General features: G+C 39.5%; 1 protein-coding gene across 1 annotated transcript; it reads right to left on the reverse strand.

Moving 5' to 3' along the window:
• Positions 1-1,739: 1,739 nt before the first annotated feature.
• On the reverse strand, positions 1,740-24,378 carry OBI1 (ORC ubiquitin ligase 1). Its single transcript, XM_041471265.1, has 6 exons — positions 24,251-24,378; positions 19,616-19,751; positions 18,527-18,618; positions 16,662-16,910; positions 13,380-13,468; positions 1,740-4,075 (listed from the first exon to the last, which is right to left on the reverse strand). Exons 1-6 carry the CDS (start codon positions 24,320-24,322, stop codon positions 2,578-2,580), a joined length of 2,136 nt encoding a protein of 711 aa, XP_041327199.1. The 5' UTR covers positions 24,323-24,378; the 3' UTR covers positions 1,740-2,577.
• Between the last annotated feature and the right edge of the window lie 242 nt (positions 24,379-24,620).

The following is a 24,620-nucleotide window of genomic DNA, read 5'->3' on the forward strand; positions in this document are numbered from 1 at the left end:
AATAACCCAAAGGATTTCACTAACAACAAACTTAGACTGGTAGCAAACTCACCTCCCTGAGCTACTTAAAAGTCCAGGAGAGCATTCTCATGTGTTAAAATCTGCAAATTGCCTTGCATTTAATACAGCAGGTATTACTAGATGAAGTAAAAATTTTATGAGTTATTAAATATCATTAGACATCATAAATTTCATCTGTACATCACTTGGAAATGCCTATTGTCTCAATAAAAATTCTAATAGTAAAGTAGTAGATCTTGTGTATTCCAGTTCTACATTACTACATAACTAGGTAACTACCATAAAAAATTAACAGCAATGACCTCTAGTTTAGGCCAGTTTATCAAGTGCAGAAGGAGATTAGGCAAGGAAGGCATTGACAGAACACAGCCTGGAGAACTGAAACCCCACATACAGCTGAGAAATTTATACCTGAAGAAATCCCAGTCATTACATTTAGCTGAAATTTTGGAGTTGATATTGCACTGATCACACTACCAAATTTTAAGCCAAGAGGAATGCAACCTTTTTTTTAACCTTAGGCTTGGCTCTTCTACCCATTCCAGCTGCAAGACACATGTGGTCAAAACATCTTTATTGAAAAGCAAGCCTGTATGTGGTGTTCCTGCTCAAAGGACAAGTCACATGAAAAAAACCTCCTTTATTCTAGTTTGATTTCAGGCATAGCACCAATTGTATTCACGCCTCTGTAACTGGAAGTGAAATGTGAAAAATCAGAGTGTAAAATGAAGCCCATAAATTCACTCCCCCCACACCACAAGGAAACAAACCCACAACACACAACACCTACTGTGTGTTTGTGATTGCTCTGCAACACAAGCATGTTTTAATAAAGTGTTTGTCTCTTCTCCCAAAGAGTTGAAGCAAGGCAGTGTTTTTCTGACTTTTAGTAAAACTCCTCAAATCAAGTAACAGATAATTTACAGATGGTTTTGAGAGCTCCCTAATTTCTAAAAAATATATTAAAATTGAACGACTAGATTTTTCTGTGAAGATTAAAAATTCAGGTGGTGTACTGAAGGTAGTATATGCAAGCATAATGCCATCCTGCCTGTAACCACAAAACAGTCTTTGCATGCATGGCTTAATGATTTTTTGGTAAAGCTCAAAAAAGAAAGGTCCCAGAATGAACACATCAATTGCACAAATGCATGCTCACATTACAATGGGAGGTGTAGTTCTTGCTCAAAAAGCTTACAGAACCTAACTATACAAGATGAACCAATCCATTGAAATTTTCCAAGTGGCTATCTCTTTTTTCAAAGGGACAAAAGGCAGCATATGGATTTTTCATATCATAGGTATTGATGAAGTGAGGATGTCTGTTTCTAAGAAATGCCATCAGAGTCCTATACAGAAAGAAAAAAACCTGCATCTTGTAATCAAATATGGCCTTAAAAAAACTTAAAACACAATAATGCAAAGAAACCAATTTTGCTCTGCTGCTTAATTAGGTCTCCTGCCTGTAGCAGGCCATCACATTATGTTGACCTATGCAATACTTTCTGGAAGAGTCACCTCCAGAGAGGCCAAAAGCCATTTCCATCAACTGTATCGATGCTGACACTGGAATGGTACTATGTCTAACAAGGAGGAGGAAGAGTGTGAATAAGCTCAGGTTTACACTTTACAAAACTTAGATATGTATTTTCCAATTTAGAGAAAAAAAAGTTTCCCCCTTTTTTTTTCTAATTCAATATTTGAGGCAACATGAAGGATTACAGTGCTTATAAGATGTTTTATTCAATTCACATAGAAAAGCATGCAGTATTAATGTAAAATGGTACAGTATTAATGTAAGATGTTCAGTGCACATTAGGTAAACAAATCATTAGCATACAAACCCATTTTTATGGTCTATACAGGCATACTAAACACATTTAGAATAACAATGATTTTTGTGAACTAAATTAAAAATTGTGCTTAACTTCAAAAAGAGACAAGCCATAATCACAGTGTTAAAAGTGATGTTTTCCAACTGAAGTGCTGTGACCCTGAAAAGAAAGGGGCTGCTACCTTACACCCACTTAAAACAAGAGTTTCAGTACAGTACAGTGATATGAAATAGTCTAAGCAGGAACATTTCCTCTGGGAGGCAAGTTTTATGGCAGAACTGACATTAATTTATAGCAATTCCACAAATCCATAGGATATATGCCCAGTAGCTGCCTTACATGCACAAAATGTAATCTTTAGGAATGGGATATGCAACCTTTAAACCTAATTCTTACATAAATGACTAATTTGACAAGACCACTTAGAACTGTCAAGGAGCCATTAGCTGTGCTCACAATTGGAAGAGCATGTAATCTGGTAACTTAAAAGAGCATCAAAAACTCCCAAGCCCCCAGGTAAATAAAATGCCCAGTCAAAAGAATCTGGAATGGTTCTTCCTTGAGAGAGAGCTTGCAATGGGCAGGCGAATGTTCAGTTTTCACATAGTGGAAAACGACAGGATCAGAACTACATGGAAGTCATTAAAAATTAAGTTCACCTGTAAATATTAAACATTTGCAGGTTTATAACTTTGAGTCACGTTTGATTTCCTAAGCAGAATCAGTTTTTGGTGGTTTTTGATGGACTAGCACTGGAAAGGCTGTTTTGAATTTTCCTCTTGGTTGACTGACTGACATTTTTATTTTTCCTTTCAGCTGTAAAGGAAGACACCCAAGGAGGATTAATCTGACTTTGCAGATCAGATGACATCTTTAAAAAACATGAACCAAACTTCTGTTCCTCAAATAATCTTTGTGAGTTACTGAACAGTACATTTGGTGAAAAGTCCCTTTGAAATAAAGAGTTTGGAGGTTTGGAATCAGTAGCCACTACATTTTGGCCTGTAAACAGTGGAAAGTGGTCATTCATATCTACGTCAGATGGGGAGAGGTTGGAAAACATAGCAGGTTTCCAGCCAGTTCTGTCAGCTACCAGATGGCTTGTCTCTGGACACTTCATACTCTGCTCCTCATTCATCTCTTCCAGATTCTTCTCTGTTCCATTCAGAAGTTTAGCACACTCTGTCGACTTTGAAGAACTGTCAAGATCAGAGGACTTGAAATTATAGCACGGACTCTTGCTGTTGTCTGACTCAGACATCATTGAGTCCAACTCAGAAATTTTATCGAGGTAGGCAGCATCCATAGAGGCCTCACTGGAGGTTCTTGTGCGGTTCATTTCTGAAGAGCAGAGAGTATGCAACCTCTTAGGTAAGCAAGAACTTGTTTTATCACTGGATTTTGCTCTTGTCTCATCTGACTGACCAGCTACTGAATTTTGGTCTGATCCATCAAAATCTAAGTTCTCGGCAAAATTTGTCGTGCCCCAAACCCCTGATTTTCCTGCAGTAAAACAGTTTAGCTTCTTTTCGCTATTACAGCTGCTTCTGCTGTGCTCGGAAGAATCTTTGCTGCAATCATCTGAAGTGTCATGAAACTCTTCAAATTTCAGTTTTCTCAGGAATGTTGATGGTTTTCTTGCATTTTCTTTGCCATCAGGAGTGTTCAGTTGAAGGCGACTGAGAGACAGAAAAGGAGTGCACGGTGGTGGAAGATCATAAAGTTCTTCATCTTTGTATGGGGTGCATTCCTCAATTTTATTCCACTGGTCTTCTAAGCAGGCATCCATATTTGTACTATTTTCGTCCAGGAGAACCCTGTGACATCTTGGAAATAGCTCTTTCTTTGGGGCACACTGCGTATTTGAGCTGTTCAAGCCATCTTGACTAGAAGAGCTTAAACAAGTTCCACCACTTGTCAGCTGCTCAAGATTGTCAGGACTCTGACTGGTATTCAAAGCCTTTTTCTCCTCAGCTTGGGTTTTCAAACATGTTGTATCTTCACTGCTCTCACCTCCTTCAGCATCTGTGGAAAGCACTCTCTCACTAACAGCACTCACTGTCTGGCTTCCTTTGCCTGCCTTTTTCAGCTGTAAAAGCTGACACTCTATTTCTTCTATGTATTTATCACTTCTTTCCAGTGCCTTTTTCAGACGGTTCATTTCACGTTCACTTTGTTCCACTTTGGAATGAAGTGCAGCTACAGTAAACCTACCAAACCTGCAATAAGTAAAAAAGAAAGAAAATATTAGCTGGAAAAAGACATTATTGTGAAGGTTTGCAAGCTCATTTCAAGACAGAACGAAGCTATTAAACACTCTGTCAATTTGAAAACAAAAGTCAGAACTTCTCTCTGCTAGTTATGAAAAAAAATACTGAAATCATCACAAATAACATAAAAGGTGGAGGTAATACATGAAAAGACAAAATTAAAGTATTAGGCAATAACAAGCAGATTACCCTTCCAGGGGCTGGTTCTATCAATTCAACTCAAATATGCATGAAGAATTATCCCCTAAAACAATGGCAAAGATTTATGATAACATTTGAACAGTGGTCCACATCTTGAAATATTTACATTCAATCATTTTCCTACAGTACAGCAGTGTTTTACAATACATTTCTTGCACAATGTCACCTTGTCAAAAACAAAATGCTGATATGAAATGCTGAAATTGCATTAGTCCTTCGAGGTGGTTTAAATACTTATATAGACAATTTCAATTATGTTCCCATTAGATATACAGCTTTTCCTCACCCATCCTGTGGATGGCATATCCACTTACTTTGAGTTACTTGTTTTTCTGAGCTTTACAACCAGAACAATCTGATTTCTGTCTTTACTCCAATACAAAAACCTGCTGCTTGTGGTTTGTGGACATTTTCTGCTCGTGGGGTTTCCAGCTTGAGCACATTTTCAACTGCCACGATATGGACTCGCCTTCCCCTCATCCTCCACCAGCTTTCAAGACTGACCTTCCCCAGAGGGCAGGTGAAGGTTTCAGCTATGTGCCCTGACTAATTCTAACCTGTCACTGACAGGTGAGCACTAGGGAATTCCCTGCTCCATCCCAGGCTTTCAATTTACAGAAAGAAAAAACAATTAAAGTTCTGACATTATTAGAAAGGAGGGAAGAACCTGCAGCCACCCTACAACTCTGACAAATAAGGTTTTATATCACAAAAAAAGGACAATTCTGTATGTGGGCTTACAGTGAATTTCCATTTTCCATCTTGCAACTCCATGTTACAGCACAGGCATCATAAACACTGCCTGAAATTTTTATGTTTTTCTTTGTTTGTCTGCCTGTCCCTCCCTCAGAGTCACATTCAATTTCCTTCCATTCCATTTTCCCCATTCCATCAGCTCACTTCTTCAAAAAATGCTCCCACTGCAACCCTTGGATCAGTGAAATCTGAAGGTGGTGTACCTGTGGCCTCCAACTATGCTGGCAAAACAGCCATGGATCCATGCATGCATTTCCAGCAAACAATCAAACCATATTCTGCTTCTTCAAGTTGTGAGCCCGAAGCAGCTGGAAGCTGCTGTATGCTGACAACTGCAATACAATTAACTGGACAGCTGGGGAAAGCAATAAGGGTGATCAAAAGCCCCAAAAAATTGGGCAGGAGTGACCAGATCTACTGATATATTTCACTTCTTACCTGCTTCTGCATATTTAAAGAACTCTGAAGACTTTGGTGTAGATGGCTCAGTGATGGATAAGATTTACAGAACAGTCTAAGTCACTTCTGTCACAGCTAGCAGACCACTTTTTAAATTAGATCAGCCTAAGCTTCACACAGTTTTGGTGCGTACCAATCACTTCCTTGTAGACAAGAAATGGCAATGCAGAAATTTTATATTATTTTTATATTATTATTTTATATTTTTTCCCCAAAAGAAGCTAGCTGGACTGCAACTCAGCGGAGGCAAGGACCCCTTCACCTCCACCGGACCTCTACCCAATTATCTTCATGTTCATAAAAAAAGAAGACAGACAATTTTTCATTTGCTTGCTCTCTGGAAAACAAGTTTTCCCAACTGCTTACAGCAGTTGGTCCATTTCTAGCTGTACACAGGAGGGAAATAGGAAAAAAGGCACAGAAGACTTTCTCTCTCCCCTATGAAACTAGGTAAAAGCAGAATCACAGCTCAAGAATGCTTCCATTATATTTTCAGGGGAAGGGGGCTACATGAAATAAGCATCCTTATATACAACACATTTTGGTTTATTTCCTCCTCCAGTTAAAGGAACTCAGATTTTAGTTTGACATGGACGGAGTCACTGCAGCACAACAGGGCCCAAGCAAGAGCTTTCCCACTTCCTAAGGTGATCCAGAGGTATTTATTTTGCCTTTCTCTAACAGATTTATTCACACAGTCTTACAGGAGCAAACCCTACACTCCTTAATAAAAGATAGAAAGATGATGAAAAATACAATTTAGTTGAATAGCCAAGTGAGAGAGAGGGAAAAATGCTTTTGTAAAACAAGGAAGATTTTCTGGAGTCTCCTCTAACAGACATGCTGACATAAAAATTAAAACATGTTTACATTTATATGCATACCTGGTAATTCCTTTTTAATGGAAGAATGGTGTAATATGTTTATTTAATGCAAATAGCATTAGTGACAGCCTGAGATTTGCTTATGAGGAAGCACTGTATTCTCAAGTGTAACTTTTATAACAAGTGTCCTCAGGTTAAAAAAATACAGTATGTTGTTCAAAGGCAAATAGCATCACTAATATGTTAATTGTTGCAGAGGGATGTGCTTGGGAATTTTGGTTTTCAGAAATGTAACATATGACAAGCTGCCTACAAAGTTACTTCTGCAGTTAGGCATTAGAACAGTAGTCACTTTCTGTTCCTGCTTAAAGACTTGCATACATTTATTTCCCAAATTTTCAAGGACATAGATTTTTAAGACAGCCAATTACTCCAGATATAGGTGCTTCAGTGATTGATCTAGCAACCCAGAAGAGAGTTTGAAAATATTCATATTTTGGTTAAAGAAATCAGAACCCTCCCCATCTCCCCAAACCAAACCACTTGTGATTTTTTTCTTTTTTTCCCTTCAGATATACAGTGAGCCCTGCTATAGCAAAAAAAATTACAGTCTTATGACAGTAACAACAGAATGCAATACAGTTACATGAAAATAAATTTAAGTTTCACCTGACAATCCAGATAAAATTATATTTCCTGAAGTATTTCATACTTGGTAACAAGGTGATGAATTCTTCGGTAGAAAGTATTTAGTATACATGTGGTAAAGAGCACACATATACCAAAAGGAAAGCCGTATTCTCATACATGTACAGACTTTTGAGTGTTAGGGTCTTGTTTTATAGTTGTATCACTGAAATATGACTTTGGATCTCACTGCATTTCAAGTACATCCTTCATATAGAAAACTGCAAGCCCAGAAAAACAAAATAATCACTCATAAAGTGAACAGGAACACATTTCAGGTGGGATTAGGTGTTTAGATACCTAACAATATTTTACATCACCTAAAGTCTTTTACATGACTGCTGGCCCCCACATATCACTCTGGAAGGATGACCCTATGGACCCTGTATCACAGATACCAGGCCCAGGAATGGTAGTGGGTATGTTACAGTGTCTGAAACGACACTGGATGTCTAGATGAACATTTCAAGCTCAAATTTCAGGACCTTTCCTCAGTCAGAGTCCCTTTTCTTGTCCCAGCATGATTCTAACCTGACACCAATCAGAAAGCTGCAGTCATCTCTCACCTATAGTGAGCAAGAAGAACTAACATTGCTGGAGTCACCCTCCTTTGCATTATTCCACAACTGGTCCCTCAGTTATGTTTGAGTACTCCAATCCTGATTATATCTGGGATACAGTTACTTTTCTTCTACACAGTAACTACTATGGGACTAGGTTTTGCATATGTGATGGAAACAGTACTGATAAAACAGGGAGGTTTTAGTTGCTCCTGTGCAGTTCTTACAACAGTGCAGTTGTAAGGACAACTTCTTACAACTTCTGTGCAGTTCTTACAAGGCATCTTCTGCCTCTTAACCCACCAGTGAGAACGCTGGGGGTGCACAAGAAGCTGGGAAAGGACACAGCTGGGGCAGCTGACCCCAACACACCAAAGGGATATTCCAGACCATTAAGTCACTATGCTCAGAATAAAACCTGGGAAAAGAAGAAGCAAAGGTGGGATGTTCTGAGTGACTGTGTTTGTTTCCTGAAGTCACTGTTAGGCAGAGATGGAGACTTGCTTTCCTGGAGACATCTGAACACCTGTCTGTGGAAGTGGTGAATGAATTCCTTGGTTTGCTTTGCTTGTGCACAGCTTTTCTTTCCCTACTGAATTGTCTTTACCTCAACTTGTGTGTTTTTTCACTTTTACTTCTCCACTTCTCTACCCCAAGACGGGGGGACTGAGAGGCCGTGTGGGGCTTAAGTTGCTGCCTGGGGTTAAACCACAACAACTTCTGAAAAAGTCCATTGCTTGGGATATTGAAGAACAAATTTTTCCGTTGTTTCTCCCTTCCCTTCTTACCTATCAGCCCTGCAAATTCAGCTTTACGGTTTCATTTTACACGTCAGTGACGCTAACTGCAGCATGTCTGTGTGGTTGAGCCCTTGAGTCAGTTTAAAACCACACAGCCTCATACAAACTCTTCTCTGTCTGGATAGCAAGCAGCTGCAATGGACAGTTTTCTTGAATAACCACTTCCCTAAGACTAGGGCTGCAAGCGTGCTATGGAAATTGACTCTCCAATTCTAATCACCTGATGGCTCAGGCTGGGGACCACCCTGCAGTTCAGGATGCATCCTCCAAAGGAAACAAAGGGTGAAAAATGGAAAATGACAAGGTACACTCAGGGCTTATTACAGTTTGAGATAAGGGCAATGCCAGAGTGTACAACCAAATCCAGCCCCATCATTTACATACACATTTTCCCTTGGGTTCTGCAGGTAGATGGGAAGAAAGGCAGGAAATTCAAGAACAAACCAGCTGGAAGACCTACTAGTTTCTACAGTTCTTTGGTGGTATCATGTACCAGCTGTACCAGTTCTGCAATTCCCCTCTATATCACCTATTAAAGGTGATCTGCAGAAACATCTTGGCAACATCCCAGGTTTTATACAACTGTCTTAAAAGTGTGTCATATTTGCATAGACATCAGAACCAAAAAACCAGTAGTGCAGATGAGGGCCTATTCCTAGCAAGCAAAAAAACCCCAAAACCCACAAAAAGTCAAGACATACTGTCCACTGGGAACAGACAAGTCAGGTACATTCTTTGAAGTGAGCTTCCATTGTCATGAAGGGAATTGGCTGAATTGAGACAAATATTCAAAGCCTCTCAAAGCATTTTAACATCTATCAGTGAAGTATTCCTGGTTTTCCATGTAAGAAAGGCAGATTACACCAGGGTCAGCAAATAGCAAAAGCTAGAAAGAATTATTTCAGAACTATTAAAAAAAAAACCCTACTGGAAAACCCACAAAACCAGAGTGTGATCTGAATGTCTTCATTCATCTGCTTAAGGTTTAGATCTTCATGCCTGAAGTGGTTACTTTCTCAGGATTTAATGCTGTGACTGAAGAACTTTGAGTTCATTTGAAGGCTACTATATGCTACTTTCCTACCTTACTTTTAAGGCCACACTGCAGCTAGTCTACGAAAATGGTCATTCCTCTGGACCAGCAAACTTGCAGAGAGGTAAGACCATAGCCCAGTTTTCTATCAGGGAAGACAGCGAATGTTCTTACCCTCTGCACCCTGGATATGGGTTTTAAGAAGCCAATTTGTAGGTCTGGTGAAGTGCAGATTGAATTTTGTAGTTTGGTATGTGCAGAAATATTTGAGCTACGTAAAAATTTAATGTAACGAATGATCAAGAAAGTCAACAGGTCAACAGGTTTAGATTTCAGTGTACCTGAAGTCACAAATCTTGACAAGATAAACAGTAAAACTGAAGAACTGCTCCTCCTTCCCAAAACTGCAACAATAAAACAACTTGCAAAACCAGAGAAAAGAGATAATGCAACGATTTTATGCATGTTACAGATAGTTTTTCAGACTGGGATTTTAACTGGCAGAAGGAATTAAATATTTAGGGAAAAGACTCCTAGGAAGCCTAGAAGTCTGGGTTCAAACCGATTTGAATTTAACCATTCATAAAATACACTATACCCTGGAGTAGATGGACTTGCTAGTTAATTTCCTTCAGGTAAAAAGCAAGCATCCCTTTGCCAAAAATGCTTTTAGATCCACTGTGCCCTGCCAATAGACCTAACAGTTTTCTATTTCAAGTAGAGCTGGAAGTAATAGGGCTTTATTATCCTGCAAAACTTAAGTTTCAGAAGTTTTTTTGTTCTGTACTGTGAAAGTGGAAGTCGGTGAAAATTCATCAGGAGAAAAGGTAAAAAAAGAACAAACAACAACCACAAATCAGTCTGATTTGCTTGAGAAATGGACGACTAATACAGGTCTTTGGTAAGAATCAGAGCTAGAAACTTACCCTCATTTGCCTTTCAGACCTGTGTCCCACCTATATGATGGTATGGTATTCTGGTGAAGTCTCAAAAATGTTTTCAGGAAAAAAAAAAAAAAAGCTAATCAATAAATCAGCATCATCAGTTAAAAAAAATGTATAAAAATTCCTGACATAGCTGAAATATTGATTTTATTGACATACATGACATTTTTCAGCCGGTTTTAATGGATAAGAAAAAACAACCCAAGTCTATGGTAAAGTTTTTTATTGACCACTGAAGAAGACTAATTATACTTTTCCCTGTGATGTAAGAGGTAGAGCCTGTGTTACAAAAGGATCATTCACCTGCCATTAGTGTTCCCTCTTCTGTGAAACAAAGCCCACTAAAACAATTTATGTTGTGCTATTTAGCTCCAATGTCATCATGCACAAAATGAACTACACTTGGGATATACAGGGACTGAATACTGACAAAACCTTTATAAAATACTTTGATACCAGTTTTATTTAGGTATTTTAATGATTTGTTTAAGCATGAATCTATACCTGAGAATCTGAAGCTAAAGAATATATGAAAAATGAAACAACAGTGGTGACACTAAATTCCAGAAATCTAATTCAGTAGCTATTTTAAATTACATTAGAGACCTACTCAGACACTTTTCCAAAAATTACCTTCTGAAAACTTCTGACTAAAGCACACAGGAACAACTATACTTGTAAATCCATGTACTTGCACATGAAACTTAATTCTAATGACATTATTGGGCTCTGATGCTTATGCCTTCAATTCTGATTTATAGGCAAGTTAAAAAACCCATTTATTGCAAGCCCTGTTCAAAGTGTGAAGCCTAGCTGAAATACCCTTTAAATATTATCGAAGTTTGCCATTAGAGCTCAAAGAATATTTAAAAAATGTCTTGATGTTAGGTCTGATCTGGATATTGACCAGACTAACGACCACAAGGATGAAAGTTAATTTAAAAATTTTGCTAACAACATTAAGATAGGAGAGATTTCTCACCATCTGAAGGATGTACCTGGGATTTGAAAGAATGGAGTTTGATATGTATCAAAACGTCAGCCTAAAGAAAGCCAATAAATGGGTTAATTCCCACACTTTGAAAGGGGACATTAACTGCATAAATGCAAAATGAGGAAAGAAGGTAACTTTTTAAATAGCAATTTGGCAGAACTGGTACTGGCCACTGTGCTAGAAGTGTCAGGTAGAAGGAAACAACAAAAAGGTATTGCAAGGTATTGATATAAGATGTTTTAAGGACAGAAGACAGTTTTTCTAGTTAGTGCTACCAAGACTTTACTTGTAGTTTAGTACCAGTTCTAAGCATTATGACTTCAGAAAACCATCAACACTGGAGATTCCTGAGTGCAGAGCAAAACCAAATAAACACATGTTTACTTTTTCTCTCAAGTAATAAGTATCTAGAAGACCTGGACAAATTCAATCTTTAAGATGTGATGAGGAATGAAGGGGTACAGGCTGGATGAATCAAAATCGCTAAATTTCATGTGCTGAAGTGTTTCTTTCAGGACAAGTTTTTCCTTGCATGTACCTTAATTCTTGTAGCACACCACTGGGCTCAAAGCAAAGGCAAGACTCAATATAGCAGAATCAGGGTACAAAAATACGAACTCCTGAAGTGTTTGACCTGTTCCCAGCCCACTTTAAGCCTGATTGAATTAATGTCCTAAATCCCATGCACAGCTCTAGAGTTATCCCAGGCCAAAGATAATTCTCAATAGGCAGGCAGAATGCGATATTTGTTCAGGAGACTAAAAAATAATAATAATAAAAAAAATAATAGCAGAGACACAGGCCAATCTAGTGGGCATCTGGATTGCAAGACAGACACTGACACAGTCCAATTTGTAATAACATTTGGCTATATCTGGGCTTCTAAAGCAGAAAGTGACAGGCTACTGTTTTAGGCAAACATGGTAAAGCATGCACAAGCTAGAAGAAAGGGAAATTGTCTACACTGGGCAGTTTACTTGATATCAGAAAAGTAAAAATCAATTTAGATTATCTGGTCTCTTCTAGATCTTATTTTCTAGGATTTATTTACTTATATGTATTTACTTTTTAAGTTTGCCATCCTTGCCAACTCACTCTTGAGTCTTATGGGAAAAGACTGCCATAAAAGTCATTGCCACAGCCTTAAACAGGGCTCTATCTTACTAGGGGTCTTCAGGGCACAATGTGCTTTCATGTATCCACAGCACAAGGATCATGCATCTCTTTGCTGTTGTCTCTAATAACAAGTAGTCTGACAAGTAAGCTCTTCTACAACGATGAATTTTCTCTTCCAGCAGGTGTGTTGCCAGAACTAGAGCAAAATCCAGAAAGCTTTCTTTCCACATTACATGGGTGCCTCCCAATCCCCTTCCTCAAAAGCTCTGTATAAACCTTTGGCCAACATAGCTATTAGCGTTTTAATATCTAAACAAATGAGACAAGAAAGGTAGAAAACCAATGAAAGAAAGGAAAAGAACTTTAAAAATTTCAATATATTGCGTCACAAAGTACTCCCAAGAAGAGGTACCTCAGAACACAGCTCTAATGAGTATGGTGAAGTTTTTGCTTTTGGAGGGTATTGTTGTTGGTGTTATAACTGTTTAAAACAGAGCATTAAACACCGATGTCAGTTCTGGGAATGTTCTCATGCTGCAGAAGCTCAACTCTGCATATGTTGCCCAGACACAAATCCAGTGTTTCAATACAAATCCAGTACTTCAATACTGGCCATGTAACAAAGGAACAGCACTTGTAATCAAGTCATATTCCTTCACTGTGGACTTGCTGCGATTCTCTAAGTTGCATTTCTCACCCACTTGTGGCTATTTTTTAAGTTTCATTTTTCACCTAAGTCCACGAGGATAAAAATTTCAAAGTCTACCTGGAGACACATATGCAACACCATGTACACCACCACAGTTTTAGGTTAAACAGGCCTACAACAGTTAAACAGTCTATAAATAAAAGATAGTAGCTTTTAAAATATTCACATACTTTTGGGGTGATCTACTATCAACTTCAGCTTTTAGCCGCAAATTCTCTCTTAAAAGGCTATTGTTTTCCATGCTCAGTTTCTTATTTGCCTAAGGAAAAGAAAAGGAAAAAAGTAAGTATACAGTGAAACAGAAATGACTTCTAATATTTATAGGACAAGCTGTTTCTCCTTTTTAAAGAGACAGAACTAGAAATGTGCAGGTAGGAAACAGCCTTCAGACAGGGACACCACTTAAAAATCACCATGGGAAATGGTTTGCAAAACTGAATGGCGAACAGACATTTTTTATTTATATTCCTAAAATACATTGCAAGTGTCCTATCTAGGGAAATAAACACAGCTATGTTAGCTAGCACAGAAAGTCATTAAGGAGATGTACTAATGGCAATTCCATGTTTTTTTTTCCACATGACTAAATATGTTAAGTACATTAACATTACAATGTGCAGGTATCAGCAAAACTAATGTTGAACAGCTTCCTCCATTCCAAATTAGAGCAAGATTACTTTGTGGGTTTTTGGCTTGTTTTTAAAGCATAGTTATCCTGTGGATGCAAATCCATTATGACAAGCTATTTGCAGTCTTTCTTCACTTTCTTCCAAGACATTCTGATTAAGATTCCTAATTCACAACGATTCTTACTCCTTGAATTGAGGTCAATTCCTTCTTCTCAGCTCAGCAGATACCCTTGTTAACAATACACTTCATACAGAGAGAAGTTTTCCTGCCACCCTGTTTCAGAACAATGAATGCCACTACCCTAACAAGGCAGAATACACTCTCTGCACTTCCTAGAGTCTGCTCAATCTCCCTATGCTAAAAACAGCGCCACCAGTCCAGGACTTGTAATTCATAGCCTCAATTAGATAACGCTTCCACTGCATAATAAAAGTATGATCTAGAGCTAGATCTGAAGAAAGAGCTATGCAGTTGGGCTCAGAGTGAAATGTACTTTTTCAGAAGCATCAAACAGTGCAAGAAGAGAGTCAGAGAACTTTAAATGTTCATACAAATATCCCTAGCAACCTTTCCAGGTGAGGGGGAGGAGAAATGGAGCAGAAAAATATAAACAAACACCCCCTATCCCCAACACCACAATATTCCTAAGGACAGAAAGAATAACTAGAGACTTGTGGCAAAGAAGGGAAGGGTGAGCCCAGGGCTGAGTGTCAACTACTTGGTATTTAAAACATAAAAGCACTAAAAACTATCCTGAAAGCAATGAATGAGAATTCAGGAGCACTCAGTTCCGAAGTATCATCAAACCATTTGACAACATGGCCAAGCCCTTTCTCTCTTTCCAAAAACACTGTTCCCCCAGCTGCATAATAAAGTAAAAAATTTCATTACTTGTGTAGCGCTGATAGGCAAGGCATCCATGTGGCACATGGCAAGGCAGGACTGAACCCCTCTGGTGTCCTTCTTCTGTCCTCTTTCTTCTAGTGTCCACCCTACAAGTCAGTAATCTGCAAGGGACCCCCACTTACAGCACAATGTCTACATTAATGAGTTCATGTAACTGCATTTTTAATGAGTGTACTTAGTCTAGGCTTTCTCCCATGGAGTTTGTTTCACCAATTCCATAGCTTTTATGACTGCACTCAAAGTAATAATACCTACTTTGGGCATTACTGTATTTGTCTGCTCTAGAACATTAAATGATAAAGGTGGTTGCTATTTCCAGATTCAGTCTTAGTTTTGAAAATAAAGTGGTGGCAACCACATTTACTGAGGGATCTTGTCTAATTGGGAAGTGCTGTCTGGTTGAAACTCCTGGGTCAGGTACTTTAAGGGAGAAGGTTTCTGGTTCCAGACAGTGTGTGCATGGAAAAGATGTCTTGCTGTTCAGAATAGGGATGGGCAGTGCACACTGACAAGTGAGACAAGGTCTGCCAGACACAACTGCTTTAGGTACTTACGGAATTGAGCAGCTGTTGGACAGGGAACAGATGGGAAAAAAGTGTTGGACTCAATGATCTTAAAGTTCTTTTCCAACCTAAATGATTCTATGACAACAGTTTAAGAATTCTTCCCTAAAACCTATCTAAGCCTCTATTTTTTTTAAACTCTTCACCAAATTCAGAGATTTCATATGCTTAAATCTCTTTTCTTGCTAAGGCTAAAGTTATACTGAAAAAATATCCAAGCAAACCCCTTTTTTTCAGTTCCTGTTACAGTGTTCTTTTTACTTACCTAGGGAAAAAATTAAACACTTAGTCATCCCAAAAGAAAAACAGAAAGAGAAAAAAAGAAAAAGAAGCAGTACAGTTTAACTTGATGAAAAGAAACCTAACAAAAATATAGGCAGACAAGAACTTCTTGCTGTGGATCCTATTTTGCCATCTACAAGTGAATCTGAAGCTCCTGGGTCCTAGAAGTGTCACATTAACAAAATGGCAGAACAGCACAATCTGTGCCTCTGAGTTTAGAGCACAGAAAAAGTGTGAACACTATTAATGCTAAAAACTTTAAAAAAAGTCCTAAATGCACCACACTTCAGTTTTGCAGGAAGCAACCCAGTATTGTTAATAGAAGAAATCAAGGCAGCATTTTGAATAAATACAAGTCCAGTTTTTTCTACTTTGATTTCAAATTAATCTGAAATTTCACTCTTCTTCAATGTTTAAGGTGCTCTTACTTGTGCCTGCAGGTATATTTTGCAAGACACTTTTATTTAGAGGTTTTTTTCACATGCCTATCTCCTTCATCCTTGCTTCTGCAGTATCAGATTTACCTCTGTATTACATCAAGATGTATAAAAAGTCTGCAGGTTTCCAGTAAAGGATATTCTGGTCATAAAATGCTGAAGCTTGTCTATTTTCGGTCAAAGGGTCAAGTTACTCTGTCTCAGCAAATTGCACCAAAAATATCGGCTAGCAGGGAGGGCAATAGTGCAAAATCTGCTTTAGCCAACTGTACTGTTTGCCCACTGAATGTTGCAAAATAGATATATTGTATAGATTATTGCAAGCCCGAAAAATCTGGTTATCAATACTGTCGACAAGTGCTACTATAATCCAATTACCCAGTCACAGAGTGACAGAGGAGTTGAATAAGAGTCACATACAGGACTCACTAGAACAAGCAATAACATCTGACGCTTGCAAGGGCTATATGGAAATACTATGATACACCAACAGTTACTGGAATTCAATTTTTTCCCTCCTTCTTCTAGATCTATGAAGTACCTGAAGGTCATGGTAGCTCTTACTCCCATTTAACGAACACAAAACAGTTACACTAAAGAAGAGACGAAGAAATGTGTTTGTTACATTTATTACCTCCCTTAGCTTTTCCACATTATCCATCAGTTTTTCACACATATCATTGGCAGTTTTCAGCTTTTTGCTCCACTCCTCTGGGGTTTCTGGGCCACTGGTACTTGCTTCATTTGCTGACTGGCTACTTTCCTCATTTTGGCAAGACAAAGCTGACGCCGCAGGATCCAGAAGAGATTTCAGCTGTATCTGTAAACTGAGGTTTTTACCTCTCAGATCTTCTACTTCTTTTTGCAGGGATTCTATTTCATCCTAAAGGTGTCAGAAATTCAGAGGAATTAAAATAATTTGTGAGATTAATTAAATAATACTGGCAAGTTCCCACAGCACTTTAGAAACACGGGTTCTGGCAAGCCCAGATGCATGCCTTCACTTACACATATATCTAAGTATGCTTATGTACTGCGCTTTAGGCAGGATTTTAATCAACCTGCACACTCAAGCATCCTGAAGGTTTTAGTGCAGGGAATCCCTTGACTACATAAAGGACCCTGAACAAACTGTCGAGCAGACCAAAAGCTTCAAAGCATTCAGCAACATGAATCTATTATTAGGGCACTCTGTGGGAGGATTTCCTGTATCAAGAGTGTTCTTAAGGTCGTCCTCTGCTGACTCATTTGCTGTTATTTAAGAGTGTTTCTCTCATATTGTTCTGAAACGTCATATGTTGGGATGCTGAAAGTCTCCAAATTCAAAACAGACAGAACTCTGCCTGGAAAAGGCCGCTTCAGCTACGCCAAAGCGGCAAAATCTTACAGAAGATTCTCAAAATGCAAAGAACAAAGCTCCTAGCTGTACCAGTCTGAAGCCACAGGGAAGCAAAAACCTTCCAAAGCCTCTTATTAAAGGAATAAAATAATTAATTTATCCTGAAAACATGCCTTCTACAGTGTTTACTAATTCAAGTGTATGAGTTGTTCATGGTAACACTACTTAAGGAGGCCATATAGAGCATTTACATAAATCCAAGGCATATTTTCACAAATAATCACGCCTGCCCCTGCCCCCAGCATAGAAACAACCATTTTAAAATAAGCACTTTTTTAGAAGAAATTTATGTTATCCTAGGACTAGCTGTATGAATTTTGAGTTGACTCAACAGAAAGGCAGGAAGAATCTTTTCTTGAGTCCTTCTCTCAGAGAGACTAAAAGAACCTGAGCTATGGGCAAGCTTGTTATAAAAGATAGCTCATACTTCCCCAGTGTTAAGGATATAGAGAGTCCATTTCCTTTCCCTCATTCTCCTCCCCACGACAGGTTTCCTTCAAAAATATGTGATGTCTTCACACTGCTGCTACTGAGGAAACAACAGCTGAGAAAAAAAACTATGCACATTCCGTATTTTTCCAGCAAGAGATTGGAGCATTCAGCTCTACTTTCAAGCATTTACTCATTTTCAGAAAACAATAACGCTAAAAATTGACCTATGCCAGAAGGTTACAATGAGCAGTATTCCTTAAGACGGAATTTAGTCTCTCTGAGCAACAGGGAATTATTTCAGAAAATGTCTGTGTTTGTACTGAAGACAAAACAAAAAGTTCCCTACACCTAATATGCATAAAGAAAATGCCATACCACCTGGGGGGTCAAATTCCCACAAAACTAAAGAATTGGCTGTACTTGGCTACCTGTTGTCTAGAAAGACTATTACCATGACTTCAGTGGGACCACTTCAAGCACCAGCAAATGCTCTCTTGTAACTTTAGTCAAAAGGTGGCATTTTAATGCAACTGAGTTTCATGTAGATACAGTATACACCTTTACTCAAATTAAAAACAGCAGGACTCAAAGCAAAAGGACCATTTGTATGTCATAGTTTAACAGCTGCAGCTCATCTGGAAAGTCACAACACTCCCCCTTGTCCTTACCTCATATTCTTTGTGGAGCAATTCAAGCCTTGTTTTACGTAGGTGTTTTCTGACTGTTGGACTAAATATAGGATCACTTTCACTTGTTCCTCCTAAAGCAACAATAGGATGAAAGAAGCACTGATACTGTTTCCTTTTCAGTCAATTCAATACTAGTAATCCACCTTATACAACTTTTCATATTATCAACTACAAATGCATCTCATATTGGACCAATTGGCTACCATGGAAGAGTTAAAGCCCTTTCACTTTCAAAACAGGTTCAACTTGAGTACCTACTAGTGATGTTTAGAAGTCAAAATCTTGATTCACAGCAGGAAGAAAATGTTACGTTTTTCAACTATTTTTTTCCTTAACAGAATCCTATGTTATTTAAGACCATACTAATAAAAGAGCTGAAGGAAAGGAGCAGGGTATCAAGCATACATTTAATTAGTACAAGTTACTATAAGTTTTTAAAGTGAGATTATATAGATATTTTTTTTCTCTTAGAATGAAATAGCAGGGCTGATATTTTATGTTAAATAAAGAGCGCAGTATTGCCTAGCTCTGGGGAAGTTAAGAGCTTCATGCAGTTGCTGTATCTTCGTCTTATTTCTGTGCTAAGAGTAATTTTCTTAAAAATAAAAAAAGAAAAGGAGGAAGTGATGAACAAAACAAAACAAATGAACAACAAGTAAAAAAAACCCCACATACTCATTCAAGATTCTGGATTGAAGTACACTACTTTTACACTACCAGCTAATTGCTGGTCTCTCAGGTGAACAGGATGCAATGTATAGGTGAAAATGTATTTTTAATGCATTTTTTTCAGTTAAAGGCACCATCCAACCAAGATTTAAAAACAATTATTAGAGCCATTGGGTACTTATTGTGTTTGGATAATCCAGCCATTAATATACACAATGTCTTTGGAACTTTCCAGTAACATCCCTAATAGCTACAAGGTTAAAGATTCAGTTAATTCTTCCTTAGATGTTGGTAAAAAAACACACAGAAGAAAAGGTATCCAGGCATCTCTGGACTCAAAGCAATCTCCTCCAGCAGTAAATACCAGAAAGTTATTTCAAAGCCTAAATCTGTCCTTACCTATAATCTCCTTGCAGGGATTTTCAGGCGTGATGGGAATCCTGCAAGCTGGGCACTGATTATTGTTCTTCAGCCACACTTCAATACAAACGGAACAGAACACATGGTTGTTCAAACAGATAACTGGATGACGGACCTTTTAGTGTTAAAGAGGACATAAAAAGAAAAAAAGAAAAAACCAAACAGACTCTGAATACTTTAAAACTCCTTCAAGTAACAAAATATGAAAATACACAGCCCCGTCTCTCAGAGCAAGTCTGGCCTTGCAGGAAAGTGACACTGTTGTTTTGCAGGGCTAGCTAGGAGTAATCTCCTGACTCACAACACCAGGTTTCCCTCTTATTAAAGGCACCAAAGCTATAACAATTTCTGCAAAACTGAGGTCCTTGTTTGCAAGAGCTTGTTAATAACCCGAGCGGCAGCAACACCTTTCTTTTACCCCACAACCTCCATACTACAGCCAGCCACTCCAGCGAAATGCCTTCTCCTCCTGAGGTAGAACACGACCAAAATAGGTGCCTTTTCAGTAGTGAGGCATGGAGGGATCTCTATTGGCACCATCCAACACTTCGCTGTGGAAGAGGTATCATTGGAACATAAACTGTTACAGATTAACTTTAGCCTGCGGATAATCAGCTTCATGGAAATCAGCTTTTAAAAGGATCAGGGCCAAAACCACAGAGCTGAAATGTGAACCAGCAATCACTAATTCAAGTCTCCTGCAAGATATGCATTGCTACTAAATAAGTCATTAGCCAAGAATGGGGCAGCTAACTGAAGGATTAAATATTCCAATCAGACACAGATTCTTTCAAGCTTTCCCCTCCCCTTCCAAAACAGGAGGGTAAACAAACTTTTAGAAAATATTAATGACAATGCACTATTCTCTCTTGTCATTTAAGTATAAACCCTGTTTGAAAGTAAATGTGCATAGAGGGACCAAATATGATGAAGAAGAAAAAGACTTTATGCCTTAGTGCAGTTTGCTTACTGTAATACACACTCTTGAATCTCTTACTTGTTAACATTAGTATTTGTGTTAGGGGTCTTCAAATAATTGTTTTTCCTTCACTCTTGTCTTTTTCCAATAAGTGTATTTTTAGACACAGAAGTGACAGAATATATATTATTGTAAATTCTACTGTACTACACTTAAAACCCAAGTTCAAGAGAATCTTCATCTTTAAATGAAGTTCCTCATAATTTTCAAGATATTCCTCTTTCATTCTGTAAGTAAAGTAGTCGAACTAAAAAGGAAAAATGAAATGTTGGCAGGGAGAAGCAAGCGCCTGGAAAGGACAGTCAGTAGCCACTTGGGCCAAAAGACCAGACGTGTCCTGTAGCAATTGTACCCATATGATCAGCATTGCACAAGCTAAACCCCAACTGTTTAACCACTGATATATTCATGGATATGAATTAAGGCCCAGATCTGTCACCTCCTTCTCCAATTCACTCTCTATGCCTCTGTTACCTCACAGGATTCACAATATTTTTAAGACCTCCAATATGACAATCCTGAGAGTCAAAGGAAGTATCTATACATAAAGAGAAACTCAAGTTACTGAAGGTATGAACAAACAGAGACTGAACTTTCACCTCTAATTAAGAAGACTTTTTTTGTGATTATTGCAAGCATTAGCACACCAATGCTTTGGAAACATTTAAATATTACAATTTCCATTATTTCTAATTTAAAAAGTCCTGTTACTTATTGCTTTGTTTTACAAGAAAAAGAGCCCTCTCACCTGCAGCTAGCAGGGAAAAAAAAAAAGACTTTTTCTCTAGCCATACTTCTTTCTTACTCTGAAGCAGCCTGAGAATAGTTATAGAGATGGTGATGGAAAGATACAGAGCAGAATAACATAAAATAATCCAAACAGGAAAAGACGTTTCATGAGTGCAGGTTTTCCCCCTGGGGGGCAAGAGACCCTCAGTTACCCCAAACCTGATACAGAAGCACACTTCTTGCACATGAATGATTACTCTATATCTCTAGCAAAATAGTCACATTTATTACTCTCCAGGGTACAGTGCTTCTGATTTACACATCTTTACAGGTTTCATTTCAGGGCTGGGGTTTTATACTTTAGTTGGCTCAGGATCCACACAAAGCAAGGCACACCAGAACAGCAAAAGCCACTATTGAAATGTCACACAATGGCTGGTGGTGCCATTGCCCTTCCCACCAACTGTGACAAGCCCAGGGGGTGGGGGCACCAGGACATACCTACTACTAAAAAAGCATTTAACTTGAATTACAGCACAGTTCCAGATCTTTCAGTGACCATAATGTCTAGAAAGACTATGGTTTATTTCAGAAGGCTTGATCAGCTTGGTGATTTTGAGCAATTTCCTAATTTTTCCTTCCAACATAATGCCATTCCTATGCAGATCCACATCCAATCCTGTACACATCTACCTCACTTTGAAGGCACTTCTGGGTCTTCAGGCAGCACTAATGGAGGAGCAGGCACATGGAAAATCAGGCACACACCAGTGAACCAATCCCCAGACATCCTACACTGTTTCAACCAACACAGAAGTGTGTCTTGAGCCCAAGCAACCTGTCGACACCACAACCAACAAGAGAGATCTTCAGACATCCTGGGACAAGTAAAACAGTCTGAAGCAGATGGCTCCTGATCTGCTATCTAATTAAAAAATACAGGCATGTTAGAAGACAGCCCAGACTGTACCAAAAGATAATTCCAGTAACAAACATGAAATTGATCCAAGCAATTCACTCTTACTTTAAATGGTTATTGCACATCTTGCCAATATACTTTCTGACATTGTTCACATTAACAAAATGGGCTAATATGTCCCTGCTGCCCAAGATTTCGGCTCCATTAAAAACAATGAGTGGCCAACTCATTGGAAGAATTTCTCTGCAATATCTCCTTTTTTATCCTCTTAATGCTCAGCGAATAGTTTGTATCTTGCAGTTAGACCTTTGCAAATTTTGCAGGGATAGCAAGAGATACGTTCTGAGTTTCAGGTGGGCCTTCTACTTGATGTGAAGTCTATGCTACAAACCTCAAGAGTATCAGATTATGTCAACCCTCAATGATACTCCCTGCTTCCCCCAAAAGACAGTAAAACTGACAAGATTTTTTCCTTAATTCAGGCTAAACAAATTCCTTCCTCCAACCTTAATCTTAAGAAAATGGGTTTTTCTGGTGAAGTTTTTCAATGAAGTTTCAAGCTAGAGACAAAGATGTCTATTAAAAAGAAAGGGCAGTCAGAGCTGTCAGCTTTGCCACAATTTAAACAGATTTACACGTCTAAAAATGAAAGCATTCAAGTATCTTTATTACATGCATCACCAATGGATTCACAATTCATTCATATATGTTAATGTATTATCTCAGTGCAAGAGAGCAAGGAAGAGGGTGGAAGTACAAACTCAGGAACATCTAAAAAGGAAGTGAAAGTATGAAACAGTGGCTTGGATTAACACAGTGGCTTTACAGCAAGATATGAATGAATACCTAACTAAACTGTTAAGTGCTTAGAGCAGAAAGTAACTAGGAACGGATCCAAATTGCAAATATCTTTGTCAGTTTGATTTCACTCTCTTTTGTCATTCCACTTTTTGCAGAGCGGAAGGTATCCACGCTGCATTACATACAGAATACACTTGGGTTCTCCTCCATTTTCATCAGACAGATTAACAGAAAAAGAAAAGTAACAGGACAACAGCCAGAAAGTCTTGCTAAGCTACCACGAAAAAAGCCAAGAAACGAGTAAACACGGTTTCTAAAAGTAACACACTGTCAGAATTATGAGGCTAAAGAAAAGAGACGTCTGAGTACTTTCACTACCAGTGCTACACACCTACTTCACACATCAAATGTGCCTGCTCTTTTGTTATCACTCCAACACAGAAGGTGTGGGAGTAAAGGCCAGGTGAGGTAGAAACAAACCAGACAATAAATGCCAGAATACAAACATAAAAGGCTACGTCTCCCCTTGTAATTATTGTTGAGTTTTAAGAAAAGAAAACGAGGGGGAAAAAAAAAAGAGTAATAAGGAATGCGCAAAGAATTTGAGACGCAATTAGTGACAGCCATGAAATTAGCTCTGGGGCTTTTAGAGAAGAACAGACTAGCAAGAGCCCTCTGCTTCCCCAGGGAGAAGAGAAAGGAACTGTGAAAGGGTCAGAGAGAGGAAACGGAAACTTTTTCTCCAGACCGCTGCAGTTTTGCTCAACCCTTTTTAAATCTCCTTGCTTATACACCCGCTCTTTGTTTCACTTGTCCTCCGCCACACTCAAACACAAGCTTCCCGAGCATTTTATATTGGAGTATCCTACTGGTAACGGGAGAAACCCCGCAAACCTCAACACCCGCACCTCGGGAGCTGCACACCCGCGCACCCCGGCCCATTCAACACCTCCCGCCGGGACAATGCGCGCTTCCCAACATCCCAAGGGTGCCAGCAAGCCTCGGCCACTGCCGGGAACGGCGCACACACAAATTTCCTTCCCGCACGGAGCCGCAGAGCCTTAAAAGAGAACCCCGGCGAGGGTCAGAGCGTCGAGCCGCGGCGGGGCCCCCGAGCAGCCGCCACCGGCCGGACCTCCCTGCCCCCCGCACCCAGCCCCGGGCCGGGCCGCGGCGGCGCCGTTACCTTGCCCAGGCAGATGTGGCAGGTGATGGGCAGCGTGAGGGACAGCGTGACGCTGGGGCCGTGCTGCGCCATGGCGGGCCCCGAGCGGCGCGGCCCGGCGCCAGCAGCACGGAAGTCCCGCGGGCGGGCGGCCCAGGCCCCCGCCAGCCCCGCTACGGCAGCCGGCGAGGCCAAGCCGCGGCTCGGCGGCGGGGAGCGCCGCGCGCGCTGGCAGCGCTCCTGGAGGGCGGGCGGGAGCCGCGGCCCCTCACGGCTCTGCTCTGCGGCTGCTGCCCCCCGAGGGGGTGGCCGGGGAGTCCGTGGAGGTCTCAGCCTAGGCACGGCATTCCTGGGGGGAAGCACGTCGCCGTGGGGAGAGCAGGCACAGTGC

Source organism: Pyrgilauda ruficollis, unplaced genomic scaffold, assembly GCF_017590135.1.
Source record: "Pyrgilauda ruficollis isolate IOZ18807 unplaced genomic scaffold, ASM1759013v1 scaffold26, whole genome shotgun sequence".
Lineage (NCBI taxonomy): Eukaryota > Metazoa > Chordata > Aves > Passeriformes > Passeridae > Pyrgilauda > Pyrgilauda ruficollis.

What these genes read in the sequence shown, in the direction of transcription:
- OBI1 (XM_041471265.1), bottom strand. Translation starts at nt 24,322, where the DNA reads ATGGCGCAGCACGGCCCCAGCGTCACGCTGTCCCTCACGCTGCCCATC. An exon ending in TCCCTGCAAGGAGATTATAG is followed by an intron (nt 18,619 to 19,615) that starts GTAAGGACAGAT and finishes TTGTTGCTTTAG; the next exon opens with GAGGAACAAGTGAAAGTGAT. An exon ending in ATGTGGAAAAGCTAAGGGAG is followed by an intron (nt 13,469 to 16,661) that starts GTAATAAATGTA and finishes TCTTTTCCTTAG; the next exon opens with GCAAATAAGAAACTGAGCAT.